Raw genomic sequence first — 19,957 nt, forward strand, 5'->3', positions numbered from 1 at the left:
ACTTTTGATCTGATCTCATGAGCTGCGTTTCCATCTGATTGTCAAGCAAATTTGAGAACTTTTGAAATGTCACAAATAAGAAAATATGAATAAGACACACCTCTGGTAGGAGTGGGTGAGACTACAAAGTTTAGTTTTGATCCCATGTCAAGTAATTTAGGGCCAGAATATCTATAGATACCACTACAGATGCTTTTTATTATTAAAAGCAGCTGATGTATCTTTCATGTATGTGAGAACAGTGTGTCATTTATAGGTGAATGCATCATCAGTGGGCTAAATCTGCTTTAATATAGGAATCCTTTCATAGTTACAATAAAGGTTATTATTACATTCAGCCATTTACGTATTTTATCTTTAAAGTAGGGATGTCCCGATACAACTTTTTCACTTCTGATACGATACTGATATTGCAGCCTTGAGTATTGGCCGATACAAATATCGATCCGATACGATATCGGTACGAATCATACATACTTTTATTACTTATTTTGTAGTGTAGAATGTTAGAAAAGGCTTGATCGAGTGATGTTACTCAAACAGAGAACAGTAGTCAGCAACCAGAGTCACCTATGGATAGAAGTTCTGGAGCAGAAAATGGACTGCTTATCGGAGCGCATATATCGGAGATTTTAGATGCAGTCCGATAAAATCCGATACTCGTTTTTTGGCTGATATCGGACTGATATCCGATATCAATATCGGATTGGGACACCCCTACTTTAAAGTATATTATTTTATTTCATTTCCATTAAAATGAAAGACTCTAGTTATTAAAAATAATGTTTCAGTGAGGTGAATACATTATTTTAATGTCTGAATATATATTTAACTGGTCTGCTAAAGTAACAGCTATTGATGGGCAAAGACAGTATAAAGATGTGTCCTCAATCAATGCTTAAGATCTGACTTGACTCATATATTCATTTAACTATTATATACCTGGATAATCCTGAAGACAATCACTATGTGTTAGATCAAATTGGTCAGGGTGTTCACTATGGCAAGGAAGTTTTGAATATCTGTACCAGAATCTGCGAAACATCAGCTGTTGTCCCCATCAGACGTTTGCTTTGGCCCTGGCTGTGATGAACAGAGTAGGAAAAATCGAGGTCGCAAATCAGAAACAGAAGCAGCCAATAAACCTCAAAGAGGAAGAGGGAGAAACAAAACAATTTCCCTCGGCCAAGAGAAAAACAGAGACAGGTCTTCAGGAATTTCTTCAGTTGGACAAGTTGGGACAGTTGACGACGACGATGTGAAAACATGTCTGTGTCGAGACCTGAAAAACTGTAGAAAATAGATTATTTGAATTGAATTAGTGGTGCGTTGAACACTCACGCATTGCACTGCACAACCATTTTAATACAGCCAGGTGTGTAGACACATTGCTGCTGACTGGGTAACACCTCTGACACTCCCACCAAACAAAACAAAACATACCTCAAACCTATTTCATACTGCTTCAAGAAAAATGTTGTTCAACCTGGAAAAAGGTGCGCAGTGTTTTCAGACTGAAGCTTCTTTTTCTTCTTCTCTCAGAGTGGAAAACGTGAGTTAAACATTCACTACATCACAACTTATTCATAGAAAATGTTAAGCACGTGAACTCTTTTTTTTTTTTTGAAAAGAAACAAAATTAAAGTAAGCTTTTTTTTAATTATTTTTATTTTGCCAATTCCGGCCCTTTTCTAATGTGATACTTCAAAATGCACATAAAAATACACTGATGGAAACACAGCTCCTGACGTCAGTCATGTTTGTTCTAATGTTAACAAGTATGTCAACCCATCAGTTCACCCAAATGACAAAAAATAAAATTCTCTCTCAGATACTTTTGGCCATCATGGTACAGTTGTATTGTGACTGTCACTAGTTTTAATTCAGACTGCTGTCTTCCTGATATAAACTGTAGTCCTGTAGATAAAACAAATAGAACATGAACATGACTGGATATACTTCCTCTTTAGTTTTTTGTCATTTGGATGAACCTGTCCTCTATAAAAGCCTTTACAAACCCAAAAAAACTCAAATTTTCACCATACTGCAAATCAATCAAAGTCACTGAATAAACACATTGTTTAGAATCATACCTGTGTCTGTGCATTATTTGGTGTGCATGTTTAAGGGAAACTGGAGAAGCTGCTTCACTGACAGGTGGATGAGGTGAGACGACTTCATGAGATCACACACCTCGGTGTAGAGTCCATTTTGGATTGACTGGAAGTTCTGATGGAAATCAGCTGCTGGTGTTTCCAGATGGAGTCTTGATGTTGGTGGGATACAGTATGTTGTGACACTGACAGCGACATCTAGTGGCCACAGTCATCAAAGCAACTTCATCACTGACTAATTACTTGTAAGATAATTACTGCATGACTTGTTGAGAGAAAACAGTGAGCAACCCTGGATGTCTCTTCTAAATGCAGCTTGTTGAGCGAGTCATCTGGACTCTCAGGACACCAGGACTCGTTCCTGAAAACATCTCACTCATCACCCAAAATCAATATCAGATGATAAATGTGGATATGTACATACGTTCAGTGTTTTTTCTTTGGTTTTCTTGTTTCTTTTCTTTTTTCATGTTTATTTGTTTATTTGCTTTTTTAACCTAGTACTCTTTCATAATGTATGCTGATTAATTTAAATTTTGGTTCTGTTCTGTTGTACATTGATATTTTCAGTATCATTTTTTTAGACATGGCGATATAGGGAGCGTTAGGTGGGTCAGGAGTATTTACAATATGAAAATGTCCTAAGAAATGTCCTACAATGTTTATGTTATGACAAAATCCTGGACTTAAATATCAATTTAAAAAAGAAAAGAAAGAAAAAAAAGACAAAATGCAGCCAGTCTATGGCATCCCTGAACACCACTGAAACCTCAGTGTACTGCTTATCCTCACCTGGTGGAGGTCAAACAGGCAGCAACATGATCGTATACAGATCCACACTACTCAGAAAATAGAAATTATACGTTTTCTATTTTATTTCATTTCCCAACATGAAAACAGGAAAACATTTATTTTCCTTTAAAAAATGAAACAAAAGAAACAATCATAAAAAGTTTAAAATGGATATATTGTAAAAGAAATGAAGACTTTTGATGGCCAGGAAAAAAATTCTCGTTCCCTTTTCTTTTCTTTCTTTTTTTTTTTGAATGGAATGAATGATAGGATGATTCACAGGTGCTGACATGAACTACCAGTTTTATTATTCACACCTGTAATGACACAACACTGAGTCATAACATACATACGAACTCAGGAGAGAACTTTCTGGATTAACGGGAGATTTGTAAACCAAAGGGTACAGTGCAACAGGATGATGAAGTAACCTGCTGCGGGCTGATGTGTCAAGCCGGTCAGATCTAAGGATGTGGTCGGAAGTAATAATGATGTCTCTGTAAATAAAAGACTCTCTGTTGGGCACAAGCAAATTGTGTAAAACTCACATCAACGAAGGTTATGTTGACCCCCGCCCCCCCCCCCCCCTATTTCTTATAAAGAACTCATGTGTACAAAGTGTAAAAAACGTAAGTGAAAAAAACGAAAATATATTTTAATTCAACAGGGAACAAATAAGTTTAAAAAAATAAAATAGAAGACAAAGATCTAAATGTAATTTAACTTAATTTAATTTAATGTTTATTTTATTTTTATTTTATTTCTTTTCATTTTATTTTATGCTTTATCACTACGTATTTTATTTTATTTTACTTTGAGGTTATTTTATTTTATTTTGAAATTTGTCCGGAAGATGTACGTTGTGTGTAGTTTGACCTGACACATAGACGGGCTACAAACCGACTGCTCTTTGCCACGTTTCACTAAATGACGTAATCTCTCGCAGGGCTTGACAGTTCGCCGCTGCGGTAACTGACATACACTGAGCGACAGAGAGAGAAAGGAGCCGGTTAGCCTGACATTTACCTACATCCCCTGTGTGTTTACCTCAGGCTTTTCACAGAACGACCTCACAGACTGTCTTACAAGACAAGGCATCCGTCAAGCCAAGCCACGTATTTAGTGTTACTCCTGACGTGGCTAACCAGCTGGCTAATGTTAGCTGTTTCCTGGTTGGAGTTGCAGCCATTTTGGATTTTGGAGAAACAACCAGCCGGCCGTGGTTCTGGGAGCAGTGTGAGCTAGCCACCGTTGCCGTTTTCACAATTAGACAGCGCTTTTTATCTTAAGACAGAGACAAAGAGAGAGACGTTTCACGAGAGAGGACACACTGTACGACAAGTCAACAATGAATCCTGAATAGTAAGTATCATACTGTTTGTCCAGCTAACTAAGGTTAGGCAGGTGCTAACGCCGTTGGCAAACAACTTAATATTAGCAGTTGAGCTAAGTTAGCGGCTAACATCAGCTGACATTAGCCTTAATGTCCACCTGTGAACATTTTCATGGATATTCTGCGGATGCTGGAGGTAAACACTCATCGGTCGATGGATATTTTTGACAAAGAAAAAAGCATGCCTTCTTAACACCGTCAACCAGCTGTTGGGCCAGCGGTAATAACGTTAGCAATTCTGACTCTGGTTTCGGTTCGCTTGGTCTTAGATGGGAACCTTTGATGTTTGGAACTCTCGCGAGATGTTTATTGATCTTTTTTAATCGTTCATGTTGTGTAAACGAATTCTATTTTACAAAGTGACAACAATGTGGTTAAGACCTGGGCCAGTTTAGGGACAAAAACACTTTGTTAGAGGTTGGAAAGGACCATAGATTGGGTTAAAATGATCACTCTCGCGAGAGCTTTCGTGGATCTGGGGTTCCCATCTAGACACGACTGGTTCGCAGATTTTCATGCTCAAATGTAAATACAGGACAAAGGTGGCTTCTTGTTTTTGACTGTAACCCGAGCCTCTCTGTCTTTGTGCTCTACAGGTGTTTTTATTTAAAATACACTATTGTCAGCTATATCAGAGTGAATGAATTAATTGTATCCATAAAACGAATATGATCTCAGTTGATGAATACTAATGGCTATGACTCGACAGCAGGGGCTCCTATAGTTAGATTTCTTAAGCTTTTACCCTGTTGCCGATGTATATACTGAAGTCTGTGTTGGTGTAACAGGCTGTTTAATTATATCAGCAGACGTCCGTTGTTTACGTTCATGTACACGGTTTTACCTGGTGCTGAGCATGACTCAGTTTCCAGTCATATGGTCTAGTAGTGCTGAAGCAGCCCCTCCACAGCCTCTCAGTCATGTGTAGGTCACATGCCATAGGACAAGTCATCGATTTCAACACAGCAGCGTTGAGCAATCAGTAATTTCAGCTTTCTCTCTGTCTGTTTCTCTGTTTTCCATTCATAAATATTCACATGGGTGGATTCTTTTGAGTAGTTTCTTTTTGTCTGTTAAACTGTTAAACACTACTACTCTTACTTTAAAAGAAAAGAGTGGAATGGTATACAAAATTCGATGTTTGGTATATGTTTTTGGAGGAGAAAAAAGTCGACTTTTATCTAAAAATGTAAACATTTAACAGGGGCTCATTGACCATAATTCTTACTGTAACAGTTAACAGACACTCAAATACTTTCATATTGCAATAATAAATAAGGTAAATAAATGTCAGCAGTGCTCCACTGTGGGATTCTGACCTGTTAATAATTCCTGAACTACTTGTGCTCTTTTGATCAGAGCAGCACACTAGACTGACCAACATGCACACATGAGGCTGCCTGAACACTGTGGGGAGAAGAACTTGTATTCCACTTGTTTTTTGTTGTGTTGTGCTAATCGACACATTCAGGTGATGCCATTGTACATTAGGGCTGCAAATAAAGATTATTTTCATTATCTATTAATTTGTTGTTTACTTTCTGGATTAATCGATTAGTTGTTTGGTCCATAAAATGTCAGTAAAATTTTGATCATTGTTTCCTAAAGCCCAAAGTGATGTCCTCCAAACTCTTCTTTTGTCCACATCCCAAAGATATTCAGTTTAGTGTCATACAGAAGTAAAGAAACCAGAAATTATTCACATTTTTGAGGCTGTGGATCAGAGAACATTTTTTATGATAAAAACAAATACTAAAAATGATAAATCAATTATCAAAGTAGTTGGTGATTAATTTAATAGTCAGTTAATAATCGATTAATCGTTGCAAGATTTTTTGAGTTGTTTCCACAGACAAACTCAACTTCAGCACACTGTTTGATGATCTTTGTCCGTTTTCACTGTGACTAACCAGGAACAACAACACTCTGTGACTAATCAGATTGAGCCAACTAGCATGCTACATGCTTCTGTTCCACGGTGTGAGTAGCAGATGTAAATAGCCTGTTGTGACAGCTTGGATCACAGGGTGTACCAATCCAAACAAAATGTTTCGGGATGGTTACACATATGTATAGACACATACACATATAGTCCTGTTTATCTTAACATTACTCTAAGTAGTGCTGCATGATCCCCATTCCTCTGCACTTACTGCTTAATCTTGTGTTAATAATTCACCTCTTTCTGCAAGGTCCAAGAACTTACTCAATGAAAATCAGTGTCAAAATGAAAAGGAGCCATCTTTACTTCACATTATGGTTTAGAGTATAACTCAGAATGCTGAATACCACACTTCTAGTTGAAATGACAAACAAGCAATTATGGGTCTGAAGGAATTTCTGAATTGCACAGCCTCACTCTTGGCATATTTTGGATTTTTGTGCTGAAGTGAGATGTAGGATAGTGGCAGTGATAGGAATTTGCAGGTCTGAGGTCAGAGAAACATATTGCGTAGAGGAAGGAGTGAAGTGACTCTTGGCTTGACACCAGGTTTTTTTTTCAAACTCTTGGTTTTGGTCAACTTGGTATTGTTGTCAGAGTTGTGTTGAGCAGTGTGTGCTCAGCCTTGCATAGTAACGGCCATTGTCCACACTCACAGGCCTAATGAAGAGGGAATGACTGGAATTTATTACAATGAGAAGTATAGGAACTGAGATGGTCCTGGGAGACAGGATAATATGCCAAACTAAGCTGATGTGTCAGAATTAGTTGTACATTAGTGCTTTCCCTCTATTGATGCTGGTGGTGATGTAGTATCAGTAAATTCACTGCTAAGCACCAGTTGCTACTTTTTCTTTGCTGGGATTTATTTGAAACCAGGGCACCAGCATCCTACTCAAACCCAGAGGTAGCACATTCTCCTTTACTACAGCTCAAGAAGTCCATGTCTCAGGGTTTCACATCTGGAAATCATAACACACAGGAGAGGTCCTGAAAGAGAAAGAAAAGTGTAGTATTTGTTATTTTGCCAGGGAACTGGATTTCTGCTTGGGTTTCTTTTGAGTCTTGTGAGGAGTGTGGCACTGCAGAGGGAGGCGGGAGAGTGGGAAAAGGAAGAAACGGAACTAGGTGAACACTAGCAGGTCTTGAACAAACCAAATATTAGAGTGGCAAAGCCGTTTGTTTGAAGTTTGTATAGCTGCACACACATATTTCTGTGTGTGTGTTTTTGGGGGAGGTGAAGGATTATCTTTATATTGCTTAATTGTGTATGGGTGTAATTGTACGTGGTGAGGGTGTAGTTTAGACTTATGTTAGCTGCAGGCTGTCTGTACCCGCCTTGTTGCAAGACAGCGTTATTAAGGTGGGTCATTGGTCTGGATAATCTTAATGTAATTGTAGAATGCCCTACCCTGAGTGTGCAAGTTGCCATATGCCTCAACAAAGCACTTTGAGAATCCAAACTGAACATCTGTCAGTCACATCCCACAGTAGAGCACAAAGACAGACTGCATTATTTTTGGAAGTGAAAATACTTTCTTGAGAACTGTGAAGATTAAGCACATTAGACTGATCTTGGGAAGCTTTAAAGCTTGCTTGACTCACTTTTGCACAAAATGAGACCTCACACCTTTGTGTGCCTGATGTTTAGATAATTATTGAAAAGTTTTACAGTGTATGAAGTTAACCATGGCCTGTGGCCAGAAAAGGTTACCCTTTGGCCACCAAATATTTCAATTGGGTGGCCCCCTGTGGCCACTAAGTTTTGTCCACATACTGCAAGCCCTCACCAACACATTATACCTCCACACACATCCTGATTCCTTTGCTTCTTTGGTAAGAGTTCAAAGTTCTACGAAAACAGTTAATCGTACTGTTGCTACTGGGTTTCCTAAGCCTACTCACACTACTAACACAATCCTTACAGAGGAACCAGAAACACAAAAGGACTATAGACTGAAAAATTTAGGAGTGAATCGATGCAGGAATTTAAGTGGCTAGAATACGTCTAAGGATGTAAAGTACTGCAGTGTGCGCTGCCAGTTTTCTCAACCAGCCAAAAAGTCAAGTTTGTTTTCACTGGAAATAATGCCTTAAGGAAACACCACATCACAATTGATGGGGAAAAGTCAACAACACAAGTGTCACAGTGAGGGAATGCTGTGTTACGTTGTGTTAAATTGCCTTTTCTTGATTTTGTTTTCACATACATTTACATTTAGGATACCTAAATTGTTACATTGCAAGGCAGCTGGATTTGCGAGATCATGTGAGAATCCATCTCGCCGGGCTTTGTGTTATCCATTTGTGTCCATGCCAAAAGTGGTGCAGCCAGTCAATGTCCTGGCAGCTACAGGCGTGGTTTTAGGTCTGACGTTCATGGAGTTGACTCTCTTGAAGAAACAAGGGCGACTCCTGAAGAGGTTAGTGTAAATTCTGTGATAGCATCAGTTATATCTGAACTGGAGAGTATTTCTTCTTTGAAAGAAGAGCAAAGAACGTCACTGAAGGCTTTTCTCAAGCATCTTAGCATCTGTCCCTGGTTTAGTAGAGAACCATTTTGAAACAATCAGAAAACATGATTTTTTTCATGTTCATTTGCTGACATGCCCTAATATTTGAAAGACTAGTCAGGAGTCAAAATCCTCATATTTATAGTAGCATCAACTACAGTAGTACTTCCTTGCTGTCTTGATAAGTGCTTTACATAAGTGTGGTGGTCAGTTCTGTTCAGGCCTGCAACTAATGATTATTTTCATTATCTGTTAATCTGCCAGTTATCTTCATAATTAATCGATTAATCTATAAAATGTCAGGAAATAATCAATAATAAAAAAAAAAATCACCATTCCCTAGATCAACATCTTCAAATTGCTTCTTTTGTCCAATGAACAGCCTAAACCCAAAGACTCTTTTACACATTTACTGTCATTAAATAAAAGCAGCAAATCCTCACATTTCAGAGGCTGGAACCAGCCAATATTGCTTGAAAAATGACTGAAACGATTAATTGATTATCAAAATAGTTGGCATCTAATTTTCTGGCTTTCAACAAATTGATTAATCAACTAATTCTTTTATCTTTAATACTGTTAACTCCACCCTGATACTGGTGTATTATTGTCCTTGGAAAGTACCAAATTTGAAGCAGGGACTTTTGGAGGGGCTTGAGGTCTGGCGTAGGAACCAAAACCAAAACTAGGTTCTTCTGGTGGTTGAAGTCCAGAAGAAGTTTCTATTCAGTAGAAGGAACCATTGAACTGTTATATCAGCTCAGTAAACATCAGTCAGACTAAACTCAAAACTGGAGCAGAGAGGAAAACAGCACTTCTCTACTGCGTTTTCCCTGGCCCTTCTTTATAACTGGCTTCATATGTCCAGTCACATGACCAGCCAGCTTCCTGCACTTCCTTCTGAAAATGTGCCTGAGCTCAGCAGCATTCTTTGTCCTGAATGTTTTCTTTCCTTATAAAATGTCGACTCTTCAGCCTCTCTGCCAAATGATGTAATGACAGTAATGCAGATGAGCATATTTCTATCTAACTGAAACTGACAGTAAATCAAAGAGTGTTTGTGAGTAAAAGGCCCATCACTGCTATGAATATGCAGTGTGAGAACTTGTGTGTTCCCAGGCCTTAACTACGGCAGCCATTTGTGTCATAAAATAGGTAATCTGTAACTGACTCACTTGGTTAACTTATTTTTCTAACCCTTCTCTCACAGTGACTATTTATTCAAGCTGCTCCTGATTGGTGACTCTGGTGTTGGAAAGTCTTGCCTTCTTCTCCGATTTGCAGTAAGTTTCCCCAAAATAACACATCCAGTATCTTAATATTAACCCTCTTTACCTCCTCAGCAGGATTCAGTCTTGCAGTATTCTGTTTTACTATGCAGTGATTGCATGCAGACTGTTGAAAGCTGTCTTCAGTTGGACAATGATATATCTTACTGTTGTTATGTGTTTGTTATTGCAGTCTTAACTGTTCTAATTATCAACACAATCCAAAACTGATAAGGCTGCTCTGATCAGGATTTTTAGGGTCAATCAGCAGAAACAGTATTGGCTGATACTGATGACAGGTTCTATTTGAAGCCTTCCATTTATCCTCTAGCATAATTTATTTATTTAACTACTTTTTCACAACACTGTGCATTAAGCTTAACTATAAAACAACTTGAAAATGACCACAAAATACCTTATTTTGGGACCTGTTTTGCAAGAATATGGTTTGCTGATAATAATTTGACAAGTTTTTTAAAAAGTTTTTAAAAAAAAATACCCATCTAGAAATTGATGGGATGTTGTTATGATTAATGTCTAATTATTAAAAAATACTGTTGTAAAGAAAGTACTGACTAAATGTACCTGCTTTAAACAACCTTTATAGCCATTTGAGTGTAGATTTCTGAATTTTTAAGGTGTACTTGAAAGCACCATGGAGTCCCAGGACAGCAGAGGACAGAAGCGGTGCACCTCTAAATGACACCAACCCATAGCAGAGCCTCAGCATAGTTTTTTTCATTAGATGATTTTCTGTGTCAGATAGCCTTCTGAGATTTAGTCTACTTGCATTTGATGCTTTGTGGGTTCAGACCCTGCCGCTTCACAAATCAAAACCCTCTTCACAAATATGGTGGCTGATGGTTTGGGACACCCTTGAAAGTCATAGTAAACAGGTTATAATGCAAGATAACTTGCCTTTTACTCATTCATTCACAGTGTAACACACTCCAGGATGAAATGTTGACTGTACCAACACTGTGACTAACAACTAGTGCTTAGTAGTGACTGATGGTAGTGATTGTGTGTGTGTACAGTGAAGCAGGAAGTGAGCAGGATGTGTGATCCATCTAATTCTCGCCTGTTTCTCTCTGCAGGATGACACATACACAGAAAGTTACATTAGCACTATTGGTGTGGACTTCAAAATACGAACCATAGAACTAGATGGAAAGACCATTAAACTTCAGATTGTAAGTAAACTACTGCTTCACTTTTGGCTTTCAAAGTGTCCTTCATTAAATGTGTGTTTTCAGGACTGGAGAACTATTTTTCTTCTTTGGATGCCTGTCCAACTGGAAACATTAAAGGATAAGCCATTATTCTCATTTTGTCTTGTCAACAAATCACATATAAATCCCCAAACCAAAAATGTGTGTGTTCATCTTTCAGTGCCAGATATCCCTCTTCTGTTTGTGGCTATCAGCTCCGAACCCATTGGTTCCTATTGAAAATGCAATCCTTCAAAAAGAAACAGCACACACATTGTTTCTTTTTTTAAAATGCTCCATTATAGAACAAAAAAAAATCTGATATCTATATATTAGCTGATATGATGTAAACCTTCACTTGTATTTTTTAATAATTATTAGTGTCACAATTTCAGTGTTAAATGGAAAATTGAAATGAGTTTTCAGTGTCAGTAATCAAATTGAAAAGGCAGAATCTGTGATTCTCCCAGTATATACTTTTTTTTACCTACTTGCAGCATTCATTGCATGACTGAACACAAAAAACACCACTTCAAAGATGACACAGTGTAGATTTGTAGCCCAGATTACTATTACTGTTATATCAGCCACTCCCTTTAAAAGAGTTTAGAAATAAAAATGAAAGTTGTCAGTGCACAAAACCAATGATCTGTTTATCTTTACTTTAAATTAAGACTCAATAATCTAACAGTTGCAGAGCCATCAGTGCTAAAAAAAAGTTTGAATTGAATTGAATCGTGATTTTAAATTGAAAGGTGGATTTAGAAAATTGTTACACCCCTAATCATTATAAATAACTATAAATTTAAAAAACACAAATAGAACAACCAGAATTCTGAGAAAGGATCAATTACAAATAAAATTTCAACGTATCTAAAAAGTATTGGACAACAAATATGCCTAATATCTGTCTGGCTCTACTCAAATGTTTCCTAAACAGTTGGTCAGTATAGTTTTTAACAAACATTACTCAAACAGGGGGAAGTGGTGTATTTGTTGGGGCCAAATCAAAATGAACTACAGTGTGTTTGTTTGTGGTAATGAAGGAAGATCCAGTTCAACAACGTGGCTCATAAATGTGTTTTTAATGGTTCTTGGACAACAGTGGAGCTCTATGATACTGAGGAAGAAGACACATCAGGCGTTGATACACACACAGTACTTGTTAGTAGATCCATTCAAGATACAGCTAGGTGGATGAGTTTATCACTGTATTACACAGAGTTTTAGTGGTGAGATTAAGTTGTAGTTCCCTTTTTGCTACTCGTAAAAAGACAACGCTGAAAATATATACAGTAGATTTGTTGTTGCTCTGGATAGTGGACTGATTGATGAGAAGAAAAATCTAGAATAATCAGCAGCCATTCTTGTTTTAAAATCAATATGGATAAGCACATAAACAGTGGATAAATTAGACCAGTGTTTCCCAACCCTGGTCCTCAGGAACCCCTGCCCTGCATGTTTTAGACATTTCCCTGCTCCAACACACCTGATTCAGGGAGACCTTAAGATACAACTTATGACACATGTAGCACTACGAAGGCTCTGGGAAACAGGGCCCAGGTTGTTATCAGGCTTTTGCAGAGGCTTGATGACAAGCTGATCATTTGAATCAGGTGTGTTGGAGCAGGGAAACATCTAAAACATACAGGACAGGGGTCCCTGAGGACCAGGGTTGGGAAACACTGAATTAGACTATGACAAGTTGTTGTTATCATGACTTGATGAAGGATTTTAATATCCCAGGAGGGTTCCACACCCAGGAGAATAAAGTTCCATCAGGAATCATTTAATACTCACACTGACTGTGTTTTTCCTTTGACAGTGGGATACGGCGGGTCAGGAGAGGTTTCGTACAATCACATCCAGCTACTACAGAGGTGCTCATGGTATCATTGTAGTGTATGATGTCACAGACCAGGTTTGTATGAAACCACACTATTTCATACCTATTACAACACATAGGTTTTATTTATTGACACACCAAGTTTTGCCTCAAGATGACGTGTTAATTTGTTTATTAAATGTGGAGTGTGCTATTCTAATCCAGTACACTTTTTATCGAATTCAGTGAATATGTCCTTGCAGTCCTTTAAATCCCTGTGCTTTGTGTGCACTGGAAAAAAAATCTACACAGCCCTGTCTCTGTAAATGGTAAAAGTGGCTCTGACCGAGCCACACAACACTACACCAGCAGATCAGCGACAGGTCATGTTTGTGCCTGTGCACAAGACATGGAGAGGGGGAGTGAAAGGAACACTAAATCTTTTGAAGGAGGATTTGTTTGGTTGTTGAGTTCAAACATAAACTTTCTCCAGATTAGCACACCCCACCTTTAATAGTTGAACTTCCTGCCACAATGACAAGTTTGCCAGTTTATGAGCTGAAACTCAGAGAAATAAACCATTCCTCATTTTGCTGGGGTATCCATGTTAGATGGCACAGGTTTTTTTAACAACCCCCAGAGAAGAGGAGTCTACATGTTGATTTCAGTCAAAGTTGTGTGTCTGTAAATGACCAAGTTCTTTATATTTGTGGGAAAAAAGTGTTTACAAGGGCTGTACTGAATACTTCAAAGCTTTGTTTGGTACAATGGTATTAATTTTTCAGTGCATGTCAAAGTGGAAGTAATACACAAAAACTGTTTGACTCAAAAACAGATGTGTGCTGTCATAGTTTGTTGTTGCTGCACCATAAATATTGTGACATGTCGGGTTTATATTTGACCAAGAATACATCAGAATAATGTGGACCAGTTCACATGTAGGATTACTAGTGTTGTATGCAAATACAGAGTTTACAAGCAGCTGTGATCAGAGTCCGTGCTGCACACACATATTTTGTATAGAGCTATGAGAGTAGGCCCCACTCAAAACATGCTGGAAGTTTGCCCAAACTCTAAAACTTCTCTGTTGTAACAATTTCACCTTTAAAATGGGTCTATGGCATCTGTGTAGTGTCCAAAATTTATTCCACTTTTTTAAATTTTTCTGATTGTTTTGTGTTCTGCCTGTGCAATCTTTCAAACTGACTTGCTGTCACAAAGGTGTCACACCCAGTGCACGGTCTTTAAAAAAATACATCCACATTGTATTGAAAAGTGTGTTTGTCTGTGTTTGATGTCCTGTATCAGGTTTAGCTCAGTGCTAATGTTTATCTGTGTCCTGTGCCAGGAGTCCTTCAACAATGTCAAACAGTGGCTACAGGAGATTGATCGCTATGCCAGTGAAAATGTCAACAAGCTATTGGTTGGGAACAAGTGTGACCTGACGACAAAGAAGGTGGTGGACTACACAACAGCAAAGGTGAGGCACCAGGGTATTTAATCTTACACTTAGAAACTGTTGCATATAAACAGGGTTCCTGTTCAGAATGGAAAAGTATGGAGGAAGTTTGTGTAAATGTTCTTGCCTCTAACAGTTATTGCTCAGAATGTCCCTCTTATTGTCTGTGCTGTATCCTGTCTGCTGGGAGAGAGTCAGTGTCTTTGCACTAGTATGTCATGTAGGAGATAATTGAAAGATGTCTTATTTGAGATGATGTGAGATGAGTCACCCTTAAAAGCTCACTCTTGAAATGAAAACTTTAGGGCCTGAGTGAGCCTTTTCCACGAAGCCTCAGTATGACTCAGGCACCACAGGCAGTTCATATCTATATCACACTGTGCTATAGACAATGTTATTTTAAATCAGTGAATCTGAAGATTATATTCATGATCAATCATTTAGTCTATAAAATGTCAAGAAATTGTGAAAAATGCTCATCACAATTTCCTGTAGCCCAAAGTGCAAATCCTCACATTGAAGAGGCTGAAACCATCAAATGTTTGACATTTTTGCGTTAAAATGACTGAAATGATCAGTTGAGTATAGTATATAGTATAGTTTTTGAAATGTAATTGAGTGCTTTCAGCAGCTCAAACAAGATTCCTTTTACCTTTAGTATTCACCTTAAGGCATCAGCTTCAAATCAACTGGTTTGTACAAGTTGCTGTCCAGGGTTTCAACCTGTTCTGAATGGCCTCACTTGAAATCAGGGTGAAAAGCCTCTTGTCATCGCTTCATTCATCTTCCATCCAGAAATTCATGGTGTCAGTTAACAGATGAAATGTGAATCCATGAATAAAAATAACTTGAGAGAAAAGTAGAAATCCCACTTACTTTCTGACTACTTTAATGTTAAAAGTGCTTGAACAGTGCTTGAACTTGACTGAAAACTGGTGAAGACAAGCTCTCTAACCTGAGGAAACACCTGGTCAAACACATTACATCTAAAAACTGGGGACTGGACTGTGTTTGAAAGCCAGGTCTCCTACAGCAGCTGCGGCTAATGTAGCACACCAGCATCCAGTACTGAAGTTTAACCCTACATGGACAATAAAACTTTAGGTGAGGCATTGACGGCTTCATTCCCATCTTCATGTGATTAATTAGCTATTTGGATAGGTTTATGTTGCTGTCATGGTTGATATTGGCTTAGCATTAGCTTTTTTACTTGCACCAACAATAGTTGCAATGACAATAGAATTATTAGTAAGCATGAAACCAACAGAAGGTGAATTTAATTTTAACAGGGAATTCTTACAGAATAGAAGCACTGTGGTAGTGACAATGACACCAACGTAACAGGAAGGAGATCACATGTATTTCCTCTGAGACATAAACTGTGTTAAATACCCTGGTGACAGACAGACAGACAGGCTGCAGATTGTAAGGACAGGTTGGGAAGGGAGAGGAACATAGGGAGGGACTTTATTTCATATGTTGTGTAAAATGTTCTAAATATATAACAATGTTGAAATTGATTAGTTTGGACTTGGAGTCGAGTACTGAAAAAAGGTACCGTTGGGTACTGGTATCGGTTCAAATATGAATCGTTCCCAACTCTAACTACTGCACTCTGCAACTAACAATTTTATTCATCAACAATTAATCTGTCAGTTATTTTCTCAATTGATTGATCAGTTGTTTGGTCCATAAAATGTCAGAAAATGGTGAAAAATGTCAGTCAGTGTTATTCAGAACCTAAGATGACGTCTTCAAATGTCTTGTTTTTCCCACAGCCGAAAGATATTCACTTAACTGTCATAAAATAGTAATCCCATTTAAGAAGCTGTAATCAGAGAATTTTGACTTTTTTCCTTGAAAAATGACTTATAGTGACTAATTGGTTACAGAATAGTTGATTGGTTTAATAAGCAATTAAATGTTGCAGCTCTAGCAGTGTTTATTATCTTATTTCATGTTATTTTGCTTTGCACTACGAGAAAAATAAAAACTTAATAACCTCACAGTTGGTAAAAAAAAAAAAAGCCTAAATTCCTGTCCTGTGTCCTTTCCCCTCTGTTGTATTCAGGAGTTTGCAGACTCTCTGGGCATCCCCTTTTTGGAAACCAGTGCCAAGAATGCCACCAATGTGGAGCAGGCCTTCATGACCATGGCTGCTGAAATCAAGAAGAGGATGGGCCCCGGGGCCACGGCCGGAGGAGGGGAGAAACCCAACGTGAAGCTGACCCCTGGCACTACTGTCAAGCCTTCATCAGGAGGATGCTGCTGAGAGAGAAACCACTTCCACTCTGACCCCCCATCCCCTCCTTCTCCTCCTCCTCCGCCCTCTTACTCTGCAGGCCTGTCCGCCTGGCTGTCATCCTCCCCCGCCCCCAAACTCCACTGTGTCCCAGCAAAGCCCCACCACGAGCAGACAGGACAGGGAGGACATGATCAACAACATGTCTGTGTGAGAACAAGATGAAGTTGCCTGTATTTGTACTGTACATAATATAGCCGCACTACCAAAAACAAATAAAGCATCCTTCTTGTCATACTGTCCTGTTATTGACAACAAATTCTAAAAATAGGTGATCATTCAGCCCGGCCCCTAACTCCCATCAGCCCCCATCTCAGACCTCTCAGAGACTACTCTTTTATTTGGCCCTCTGAATGCAGGTTCATGAGAACAGTGTGTATGTTCAGTGTGTGTGTGAATGTGTGTGTTTCTCTGCATTCCTACAGCGGGGTTGGTAAATGAATAATTAAGGTTTCTGTTTGTATGGCTCTTTTCTGTTTCTCTTTTCTTTCCTTCGCTGATTATTTTGCTGTTCGTCTGTCAGTCTGTCCCCCTTTGAAGATGTTTTTTTTTAATTTTTTTTTTTTTTTTATTTCCCTCGCCAACCTCTGCACAGCAGTGTCTCACAGTCCATCTTCTGAAGTCTAGTGCAACAGTATATGTACATAAACATTATGTATATATTATGTCAAATCTGATTTGCCAGTTCTGTAGTGTTCAATCCGTTCTTGGGATAGTCTTGACTCTTTATCTCTGCATTAAATTTGTGGCTGAAGACAACTGTAAGTTTGTTGCTCAACATGTAACACTTCTGAAAATAAATATTGTACTACCAGACTGTATGAAATGGGAGAAATCTGTCTGCGATTCTTGGTGAGATGTGTAGAAACCCTGTTGGAATTATTTATTCGACATTCATTTGGCATATCTACTGCCAGTTACATAGGGTCTGTTTGCAAATTGCTGTGTAATCTCAGTACAGAATTGCATATATAAGATACAATGTTCTCTTGTTTTCATAATAAAGGCAACTGAATTCAGTTTGAAAGGAACTCTGGGACCAGTGTTTGCTGTATGGATAAGAATGTTAGAACAGTTCTCTGGTGTACAGCTGCGTATGAAGGCAAGGTCATCCAAACACAATGGCCAGAGATACAAGCTACTCGTTAGCTAGTTAATCTCAGTCCTAGATGCTAGAGCAACTCCGCTTGCTTTGTGCTGGTACCTGACTTTTCCTAAAAGCCTAAGTGTAACTGTATTTTCATTTCATTTTTGTTTTAAATATAAATTACACAAACAGCAAAGAAAATGTGCTCATTTCTACCTATTTCAGCCACAGGCAGTCATCTGACCACACAGATTGCAAATTATATTGTACAGCTGGACATGCATCTTGGTTGCTTAGCAACTATCATTGTCAATAAAACTTCACAAGTGGTCTCAATATCTAATCTCCCAAGATTAAAATACAAAAAAATAATTAGACTCAATTAAAATAAAGTAGGGGAGACCAGAAACGGTTGTAACACTTTTATGTCTCAGCTTCTATAACTCACTTGATTTTTGTGTTACAGCTCTTAAATTTTGAAACAAAGTACACTTAATTATTATAACTTTTTGGGGTTTTACTTTTGTACTTGCTTCCAGTCTTTTCCCATAGGCTATGATTATTTTTTGTGATGTTTCTGGGTGAAAATATGTTATTATTAATGTTTAAAATGTTTATAATCTTATAAAATATATTGAACTGTTTCTTGCTCTGAGTAATACCAGACGAAAGTAAAAAATATGAATTACATCACTGATGGTTAGTATCCTACAGAAAAATACTACTGTGAATATATGTATCATTACCGTTTACTACATGTGATAGCTGCATATTGATAAATATATAAATACATTTTACAACGTTATTGGTTGTTATTTCAATTTTAAAAATATAAACAGAATAAATGCATTCATCTCTTCATCTGGTATTTATCATGAGAGATAATAGTGTTTGGAAGTCAAAATGACTGCTTATGGCCATTCTAGTAGTTACAGAATTCTGGCACTTAATGTTAAAGAATCAATATAATAAAATAAGTAAAATAATAAGTACACTGCAACAGCATTTTTATATTAAATACTTTTAATTCTTGTTAAAGAATATAGAATAAGTAGCCCTCCGGCATGAACTTGTGTGAATCTCTGGCATAAACTAATATTCATTGCCAACATTCTTTATTTATGCATATAAATTTTTTTTTCTTTATTTAAAATCCAAAATGACACAATGAAACAGCAAACTTTCACTGGCAAGTGTAATAGTCATAACTATAAATGACAAAAAAAAGAGAAAGAAATAAAACAGCTCAGATTAAGAAAAAGAATCAAATATACTTAAATGCTGCCTGTAAAAACAAGAATCTGCATGATTTTCTGTATATATTGGACAGCATATACATTGATACTGATATAGTTGTGCTAAGCCTATACTGGGCTGATAATATTGACTGACAGATCTATAATATCTATAATTGTCTGGCTTTAATACCATTAAATATAGCTGAAATCTCTTCCATGATGCAGTGACTCAAATATTAGATTTCTAAAGATAAACTGCTTCTAATATGCAACTTCCCAAGTAACAGTCAAGGAACATTATCGAACATTTATTAAAGTATAAATAAAAAAGCTCAGTGTGAATCTCTTTATTTCTATTGAATTAGAAATGACTGGAGGGTCAAACAGCTCCTTCTCAGGGGCCAATTTTAGCCCACAGGCTGCAAATTGAGTTTCACTGCTAAATAGTGTGGCCCTCTTTCCAGAGAACACAAGTCAGCCAGTTTCACAGGAAGTCCCACAGTTCCATCCTGCTGGTCTGCAGAACTGACAGAAGAACAGCCTGAATCACTGGAGTGTCCGTTAACGTCAGGAAAGGAAGCAGCTGAGCCAGCACTTCTCTGAAACATCACTTCTTAAATGTTGCATGAACCACAACACCAAACAGAAACACACTGACCTCCACCTGACCAGACTTCCCAGAAAGCTTTAAAGGGACAGTTCACCTTAAAATAAAAAGTACACATTTCTCCCACCTGTACTGCTGTTTATCAATCTAGATAGTTTTGGTATCAGCTGTATACATGTAAAGAATGACCACGCCCTCCTTTGGGT

The 19,957-nt window shown here is 37.8% G+C and overlaps 1 protein-coding gene across 1 annotated transcript; it reads left to right on the plus strand.

The window, feature by feature from the left end:
* The first annotated feature begins 3,834 nt into the window (after positions 1-3,834).
* LOC146315903 (ras-related protein ORAB-1-like) lies at positions 3,835-17,850 on the plus strand. Its single transcript, XM_084736616.1, has 6 exons — positions 3,835-4,268; positions 9,965-10,037; positions 11,120-11,215; positions 13,059-13,154; positions 14,407-14,538; positions 16,589-17,850. Exons 1-6 carry the CDS (start codon positions 4,255-4,257, stop codon positions 16,787-16,789), a joined length of 612 nt encoding a protein of 203 aa, XP_084592742.1. The 5' UTR covers positions 3,835-4,254; the 3' UTR covers positions 16,790-17,850.
* The last annotated feature ends 2,107 nt before the right edge of the window (positions 17,851-19,957 follow it).

The sequence above is a fragment of the Lutjanus erythropterus genome, chromosome 14 (assembly GCF_056507025.1).
Source record: "Lutjanus erythropterus isolate fLutEry1 chromosome 14, fLutEry1.hap2, whole genome shotgun sequence".
Taxonomy (NCBI): Eukaryota; Metazoa; Chordata; class Actinopteri; order Lutjaniformes; family Lutjanidae; genus Lutjanus; species Lutjanus erythropterus.